The 9910-nt window shown below is 39.3% G+C and overlaps 1 protein-coding gene across 1 annotated transcript; it reads left to right on the forward strand.

The window, feature by feature from the left end:
- Positions 1 to 7544: 7544 nt before the first annotated feature.
- Positions 7545 to 9092, forward strand: LOC132543985 (hornerin-like). The gene has a single exon (XM_060207542.1). The coding sequence runs from the start codon at positions 7545 to 7547 to the stop codon at positions 9090 to 9092; it is 1548 nt and encodes a 515-aa protein (XP_060063525.1).
- The last annotated feature ends 818 nt before the right edge of the window (positions 9093 to 9910 follow it).

The following is a 9910-nucleotide window of genomic DNA, read 5'->3' on the forward strand; positions in this document are numbered from 1 at the left end:
TTTACCCTGTATTCTACAGTATTGTTGACGGTACAGGGTGTTACCATTGTTGACGGTGACAGGATGTTATCATCACTACCTCACCCTGTATTCTATAGTATTGTTGACGGTACAGGGTGTTACCATCACTACCTCACTATGTATTCTACAGTATTGTTGACGGTGACAGGATGTTATCATCACTACCTCACCCTGAATTCTACAGTATTGTTGACGGTACAGGGTGTTACCAATGTTAACGGTGACAGGATGTTATCATCACTACCTCACCCTGTATTCTGCAGTATTGTTGACGGTGACAGGATGTCATCATCACTACCTCTCTGTATTCTACAGTATTGTTGACGGTACAGGGTGTTACCAATGTTGACGGTGACAGGATGTTATCATCACTACCTCACCCTGTATTCTGTAGTATTGTTGATGGTGACAGAATGTTACCATCACTACCTCACCCTGTATTCTACAGTATTGTTGACGGTGACAGGATGTTACAATCACTACCATCCTGTATTCTATAGTATTGTTGACGGTGACAGGATGTCATCATCACTACCTCTCTGTATTCTAATGTATTGTTGACGGTACAGGGTGTTACCAATGTTGACAGTGACAGGATGTTATCATCACTACCTCACCCTGTATTCTGTAGTATTGTTGATGGTGACAGAATGTTACCATCACTACCTCACCCTGTATTCTACAGTATTGTTGACGGTGACAGGATGTTACCATCACTACCATCCTGTATACTACAGTATTGTTGACGGTGACAGGATGTCATCATCACTACCTCACTCTGTATTCTACAGTATTGTTGACGGTGACAGGATGTTACCATCACTACCTCACCCTGTATTTTACAGTATTGTTGACGGTGACAGGATGTTACCATCACTACCTCACCCTGTATTCTGTAGTATTGTTGACGGTGACAGGATGTTACCATCACTACCTCACCCTGCATTCTGTAGTATTGTTGACGGTGACAGGATGTTATCATCAATACTTCATTCTGTATTCTACAGTATTGTTGACGGTGACAGGATGTTACCATCACTACCTATCTGTATTCTACAGTATTGTTGATGGTGACAGGATGTTACCATCACTACCTCACCCTGTATTCTACAGTATTGTTGACGGTGACATAATGTTACCGTTGTTGACGGTACAGGGTGTTACCAATGTTGACGGTGACAGGATGTTACCATCACTACCTCACCCTGTATTCTATAGTATTGTTGACGGTGACAGGATGTTATCATCACTACCTAACCCTGTATTCTATAGTATTGTTGACGGTGACAGGATGTTATCATCACTACCTCACTCTGTATTCTACAGTATTGTTGACGGTGACAGGATGTTATCATCACTACCTCACCCTGTATTCTATAGTATTGTTGACGGTGACAGGATGTTATCATCACTACCTCACTCTGTATTCTATAGTATTGTTGACGGTGACAGGATGTTACCATCACTACCTCACTCTGTATTTTACAGTATTGTTGACGGTGACATAATGTTACCATTGTTGACGGTGACAGGATGTTATCATCACTACCTCACTCTGTATTCTATAGTATTGTTGACGGTGACAGGATGTTACCATCACTACCTCACTCTGTATTTTACAGTATTGTTGACGGCGACAGGATGTTACCATTGTTGACGGTGACAAGATGTTACCATCACTACCTCACTCTGTATTCTATAGTATTGTTGACGGTGACAGGATGTTACCATCACTTCCTCATCCTGTATTCTACAGTATTGTTGACGGTGACAAGATGTTACCATTGTTAACGGTGAGAGTATGTTACCACTGTTGACGGTGACAGGATGTTATCATTGTTGACGGTACAGGGTGTTACCAATGTTGACGGTGACAGGATGTTATCATCACTACCTCACTCTGTATTCTACAGTATTGTTGACGGTGACAAGATGTTACCATTGTTAACGGTGAGAGTATGTTACCACTGTTGACGGTGACAGGGTGTTACCATCACTACCTTACCCTGTATTCTATAGTATTGTTGACGGTGACAGGATGTTACCATCACTACCTCACCTTGTATTCTATAGTATTGTTGACGGTGACAGGATATTACCATTGTTGACGGTGATAGGATGTTACCATCACTACCTCACCGGGTATTCTACAGTATTGTTGACGGTGATAGGATGTTACCATCACTACCTCACTCTGTATTCTATAGTATTGTTGACGGTGACAGGATGTTATCATTGTTGACAGTGATAGGATGTTACCATCACTACCTCACTCTGTATTCTATAGTATTGTTGACGGTGACAGGATGTTATCATTGTTGACAGTGATAGGATGTTACCATCACTACCTCACCTTGTATTCTATAGTATTGTTGACGGTGACAGGATATTACCATTGTTGACGGTGATAGGATGTTACCATCACTACCTCACCCGGTATTCTACAGTATTGTTGACGGTGACAGGAGTGTTTTGAATATTGGCATACTTATTAAGTCGATGTCGGCTGTATTTGCCCGAGGCCGAAGGACCAATTTTCAATACGGCTAACTGAAGCGCAATAAGGGAGGCTGATAATGAATCACTAATTTATGCTATTATGAATTCACTTACCTTCTTAAATGAAAATAAATTGCTCCGCGTCTTCTTAATGTCGGTAGTCTGTATATCTGCTTATACATGTAAGTGTTGATTTTCTCTTTGAGGTTAGGCGGTTTGATATACAAATCTAACTTCCGGTTATGTTACAATTCGTTCCATAGAACTACAGTAGCTAAATTTCTACTGTAGCCTGTTTTCATTAAATAGGAAACGTTACAAGTTCCTAAGCAACCTTGTTAAAAACATCATCAATTTTGCGCTCTGTTTTGAACGCGTGAACTCTTCTATTTCGTTACTAGTCACGTGGTTCAATATTATCCCTGTGAGCTTATATGATTTATGACGCTTTAAGTAATTAACACTAAATATTTTGAATATATGGATTAGAAATATGATTCTAGTATATAAAGTATATGTCTTTTACTTCATATTTTCAACAAATCTAACGTTAGATAGAGCGTCAATATGGTAATGAAGACGAGAGGGACTTCTGCTGCTGAATAACAATGCCGGCATTCTCGGAATTAGTTATCTACCCGAATATCGTAGCTATTTGTTTTCAATCAACACCTCTGACATATCCCCTCCATCATTTTATTTTATTGTTTCATGTTTATCACCTTTCCTCTTGAACAACGACTCTTCCGTCACGTTCATTTGTTGTTTGAGTTGATAAGGGACAGTTCATAAAAAAAAATTGAACAACTACGAAAAATTCCGAATGAAACGCATACTCAATTTCATATCTTTCATATTGGCCGACTTGAAACTGTCACCATTATAAAATCATACAGAGTAGTATACCATCACTGTCATCAATACAAGAAAATACGGGGTAAATTAGTGACGGAAAACTTCCGCCACCGTCATCTATGCTATAACATTGATGGCGGTGAAAGGCTATTTATACCAGCGTCTTCCGACTTCACGTCTAAGTGATCTTCATGTGAGCTCTGGTCACTGAAACGCCTGGATCATCACAAATATTACTTCGTCTGGGCAGTAATTCAATAGAAATGTTAGTAGTGTTTTATGTGTCTGGTCCTTGACCTTGATAGGGCTTGTAAAATACTAAAAACTGTTCATTGTTTATTGAATATCAAAGAAAACCAACCGAAAATTGACCATCTAAAAAAGGATAGCCTACCTAATGGTGTGAAAGATTAGAAGTTTAGGCAAATTCTACCACTTAACAAACACGTTGGTGGATTTCTGACTTATTGAAGCCAGATTATAAAGGTTAGGGCCGATGTAAACATGCTCCACCATTGTGACAGACTAGTTTGGTGTGATTTTACTTGTACATACTCCGGTACAGCCTTCTTTGAGCTGGTGGCCTGTAGTCTAGACATCTACTCCAGACACTCTAATTTGCTTTCTGGTCAAGACCTACATGAATATCTTGTTGGGTTGGGTTTTTTTAAGCATGTTTGTGATTCTTGAAGTCTAGATTTTAACGTCGGTAGAACACCATAACAATTCGCGTTATGTTTTGAATAAAAATCTTCAGATTTATTTCAGAAATAATACGCTTTATTGTCATAAATCACTTTCAATGAAAAGTAATTTGATTTTAGAATTTCTTGGAGATGCTTCTGTAACAGTATCGATCGCTCTTCAACATGCTTGTATGTTTGTCAATGGGCGAACCTAGGATGGCTTGGATCTGTTTTCTTTCGTTATATATTTAAATTGTTCTACTTGTATATGTTGAGCCAGCATTTACTTGATTGAAATAAAATTACAATTATGTTTATGTACTACAAAATTACATTATATGTATTTGTCGTTGAGAGTAATAAACCCACAAATAAAATTTTACATTAGTAGACGTGGGATAAAATCATTAGGTCAGTTTTTTAAAAATCATATGTTGATGTGTTTCGATTTCATTTTTCAGGAATAGAACATACTTTGACGAGAAAATAATCAAATCATGAAGATTGAAGTTGTTGTATATATGTTTGTATACTTACAAGTGATTATTTTTTTCTCAATAAAATGTCGTGTTTGAATCAACCTTATTATATATTAGGTATGGACTTACCTCACTTATGGCTCTTGATTTCACGGGGAACAAATAGTAACGTTTTTTGTATGGGTAAAGAGGCAATTTCTGTCCGCATCCATTAAGACCTATCAGGGTTAGCGGGGATAAGGAACTAGCACTGTTCTCATCGACGTCAAACATATGTGTAGGAATAAGGGAATAGTACTGTTCTCATCGACGTGAAAATTTCGTGTAAGAATAAGGTAAAAGTAATGTTCTCTTCGACGTCAAATCATTCCACCCGAGGGGTCACAAAATGTGGTAAAAATGCACAGATTTCTATTTTTTCCTTGGGCCATATACATAAAAAATATGCTGAAATAGAAGAATTTTGCAAACTACGAAAACATAATATGGACTTTGAATGTTCCAACTCAGTGTTTAACTGTTTTTTCTCGACTGTCAAACTTACGTGTAGGTTCAATATAGTGCCTTAAAACACGCAATAAAACAACACTTTTCTTTTTAATATTTACTATTGCTCAATGTATAATATATCATAAACACTTTTTACATCTTTGAAAGTAATCTTACAAATCTTACACATTTATGAATAATAGTACACTTTCAATCACACGTGGACGACGGCGGAAAGGCCGAGTCCCAGGGTTGGTGATGTTGATATTTATAAAACAGTTTTGTTAATACGAGCCTGCAAACAATTCTCGGCTATGCGTGTTTGTGGATGAAGCGATGAAAAGTACGTGAATTACTCCGCGCGCGAGGCTTTATTACAAGGCGCCTGTGTAATAAACGTATCAAATGTTTATTTGGACTCTGACACTGAGAGAATTCTGTTCTCAGTTCTCGACGTCAAACTTACGTGTAGGAATAAGGTAATAGTACTGTTCTCATCGACGTGAAAAGTACGTTTAGGAATAAGGTAAATGTATTACTCTCTGTTCTCGACGTCATACGTACGTGTAGGAATAAGGTAATAGTACTGTTCTCATCGACGTGAAAAGTACGTTTAGGAATAAGGTAAAGGTATTGCTCTCTGTTCTCGACGTCATACGTACGTGTAGAAATAAGGTAATGGTAGTTCTCATCAACGTCGCTTAATTGTTTGTGTTACTTCTTGTGCTTCGTTCAGTTCAACATTAAATATATTTTATAAGTGAAACATTTTTGTTTAAGTTTTTCAGGTTAAGTCGTACACTGAAAAATATAAATATTAAACATGTCTTTAACAATGGAGTGGGATTATTTAAATGGCGTTCTCTGAATCCCGCGTCGTATGTCCTTGTCCAGCCTGTCGGACGTGTCGTTCACATTATATCATATTGTCGTGTTTCCTTACCTTCACATTATTCTTTTTCTGTGTCACCAGTGACAGCTTCAGATTTTAACCGAAGGTTTGGACTCCTATGGCCGCAACGATAATTCTTGAAACACCGTAATAAACTTGTAGACAAGACACACTATTAAATCTTATGTGTTGTTAGTGGACAGATGATACTACAAGGGTTGTGAAGTACGGCACGTATTGACTAAACACTACTCCCTGGTCCGACCTTCCCCACTGTAAACCCTTATCCGAGTACTGGTTCGTTGACAGGTTATTGGATTTCTGTACGAGTGGTAATAGAATGGAAAACGTATTCTATCTAAGTATGGTTTAATTGCGGCCTGTTCTATATTGGCCGAGCCCTCCATTGTGATGAGATCCTGATTCTTGTGGAGAGTCATTTTACCTTTAACCCCGGACAATTTGCCTATTAATCACCTGTAGCGGAAGAATGAATTGATCGTTGCATGGAAGGAACGACATGAGGTCTCGCTTTTATAACAATGATAATGTTGTGTGTTTTTTAATTAAGTGTACATGGTGTAATTAATGACCCTAATCTAGCGCAGTCTTCTGGTATTTCCCCCATTTTCTGGTAAATATTTCCTTTTTGTCGTTCTCAACATTAGTTGATTGATGGTAAATCGTTCCAATATTAACCACTTCTCATTGAAATCAGTTTTGTGCCCAGCGAGGTTTGTTACATGCCTTCCGTTCAGCCTTGTTAGAGGTACTCCGGAAATAACTCATGTTCATTTTCATCTGTGATATTCACCATAAAAGTATAAAAATCGATCATTGATGTGGTAATATTAGATTATGGTAGATATATATGCCTATCTAGATATTCTATTTATTCTTATTATGTACTAATTTCCGTCAGCATCAGAAGACCCGACATATCCACTAATACGTCAACCGTCAACTCATTCGACACATCCACAAATACGTCAACCGTCAACTCATTCGACACATCCACTAACACGTCAACCGTCAACTCATTCGATACATCCACTAATACGTCAACCGTCAACTCATTCGATACATCCACTAACACGTCAACCGTCAACTCATTCGACACATCCACAAATACGTCAACCGTCAACTCATTCGATACATCCACAAATACGTCAACCGTCAACTCATTCGATACATCCACTAACACGTCAACCGTCAATTCATTCGACACATCCACAAATACGTCAACCGTCAACTCATTCGATACATCCACTAACACGTCAACCGTCAACTCATTCGATACATCCACTAACACGTCAACCGTCAACTCATTCGACACATCCACTAACACGTCAACCGTCAACTCATTCGATACATCCACAAATACGTCAACCGTTAACTCATTCGATACATCCACTAACACGTCAACGTCAATTCATTCGATACATCCACTAACACGTCAACCGTCAACATATCCAACGAAACGCCCACCATCACCGAAAATCTCAGTGATAGGTTCACACACACTTTAATTGATAAGCACATGAGAGATGGTTATCCAAAAAGACAAAATTACAGGTGGATACAGCAAGTCCTAAAAACACACTATATACAGGAAAACGAAACATGTGTCTTCAACAGGCACAAGACACAGGAAACAGAAACAGGAGTCATCAGCAGTCACAAGACACAGGAAACAGAAACAAGAGTCATCAGCAGTCACAAGACACAGGAAACAGAAACAGGAGTCATCAGCAGTCACAAGGTACAGGAAACAGAAACAGGAGTCATCAGCAGTCACAAGGTACAGGAAACAGAAACAGGAGTCATCAGCAGTCACAACATACAGGAAACAGAAACAGGGGTCATCAGCAGTCACAAGGTACAGGAAACAGAAACAGGAGTCATCAGCAGTCACAAGGTACAGGAAACAGAAACAGGAGTCATCAGCGGTCACAACATACAGGAAACAGAAACAGGAGTCATCAGCAGTCACAAGGTACAGGAAACAGAAACAGGAGTCATCAGCAGTCACAAGGTACAGGAAACAAACAGGAGTCATCAGCAGTCACAAGGTACAGGAAACAGAAACAGGAGTCATCAGCGGTCACAACATACAGGAAACAGAAACAGGAGTCATCAGCAGTGACAAGGTACAGGAAACAGAAACAGGAGTCATCAGCAGTCACAAGGTACAGGAAACAGAAACAGGAGTCATCAGCAGTCACAAGGTACAGGAAACAGAAACAGGAGTCATCAGCAGTCACAATACAGGAAACAGAAACAGGAGTCATCAGCAGTCACAACAAACAGGAAACAGAAACAGGAGTCATCAGCAGTCACAAGGTACAGGAAACAGAGACAGGAGTCATCAGCAGTCACAACATACAGGAAACAGAAACAGGAGTCATCAGCAGTCACAACAAACAGGAAACAGAAACAGGAGTCATCAGCAGTCACAACATACAGGAAACAGAAACAGGAGTCATCAGCAGTCACAACATACAGGAAACAGAAACAGGAGTCATCAGCAGTCACAAGGTACAGGAAACAGAAACAGGAGTCATCAGCAGTCACAACATACAGGAAACAGAAACAGGAGTCATCAGCAGTCACAACATACAGGAAACAGAAACAGGAGTCATCAGCAGTCACAACATACAGGAAACAGGAGTCATCAGCAGTCACAAGTACAGGAAACACCAGCAGTCACAGGTACAGGAAACAGAAACAGGAGTCATCAGTCACACAGAAACACAACATACAGGAAACAGAAACAACAGGAGTCATCAGCAGTCAGCAGTCACAAGGTACAGGAAACAGAAACAGGAGTCATCAGCAGTCACAACATACAGGAAACAGAAACAGGAGTCATCAGCAGTCACAACATACAGGAAACAGAAACAGGAGTCACCAGCAGTCACAAGGTACAGGAAACAGAAACAGGAGTCATCAGCAGTCACAACATACAGGAAACAGAAACAGGAGTCATCAGCAGTCACAACATACAGGAAACAGAAACAGGAGTCACCAGCAGTCACAAGGTACAGGAAACAGAAACAGGAGTCATCAGCAGTCACAAGGTACAGGAAACAGAAACAGGAGTCATCAGCAGTCACAAGGTACAGGAAACAGAAACATGTGTCCTCAACAGACACAAGTGACGGGGAATAAAAACAGCAGTCCTCAACATATGCGAAGTCCAGGCAACCAAATACAGGAAACTGAAATAGAAGTCTTCACCAGACATGGGATGTGGACGGATACCAATGGATCGAAGAGTTTGCCTCTCGAGAATACCCTTTATTGTATTTCCTTGTATCCTAGCTGATAAATCTTCACTACTGGTTGACAGAAAAACTCTTTATTTTGCGTGTTTAAGTCGGTGTTAGCGTATTGTTTACTGGCTGTGATAACAGTAGCCAGATGCACGAGCCGTTTTGTTAGCGTTGCGGTAGTGTTTTACCATCGCTTATACCTGTACCTGTTTCGTAGCGTATACCAGGCTGACCTGTACTGGTAAGAAATTGTCAACCATGTACGTCCTAATATCATATATATACTGTAGGTATCTCGTTATCTATATATGAGAAACTCATACAAAAATATTTCGTCTTTGATAATATATATTTTGATGAAGTACTAAGTCGACATCTCTTTCGGAATGCACATCAGTTTGACTTACCATGCGTAATAATGAAGATGAACAATGCTTTTTTTTTTTTTCCTACCATAAGTAGGCGGGACTATTGCTTATCAAAGACTGTCCGATAGATGTAAAATATATTTGTGATATTTCCTTAAAAAATGTGAATTTGTCACACATGCATGGTTACTTTATTCACGTGCTCCTATCCTAGCAACATAATTGTTAACGTCTCATGTGATCTGCTAGTTTGTTTAAAACATGTTCGTGTGATTTCTTGGGAAACCATTTGGAAAGCATTTTTATCACCATTCGCCATATTATCTTCTCTGGTGATAAGTGCATT

Source organism: Ylistrum balloti, unplaced genomic scaffold (genome assembly GCF_031769215.1).
Source record: "Ylistrum balloti isolate Yb309-2 unplaced genomic scaffold, AGI_CSIRO_Ybal_v1 Utg369772, whole genome shotgun sequence".
Classification (NCBI taxonomy): domain Eukaryota; kingdom Metazoa; phylum Mollusca; class Bivalvia; order Pectinida; family Pectinidae; genus Ylistrum; species Ylistrum balloti.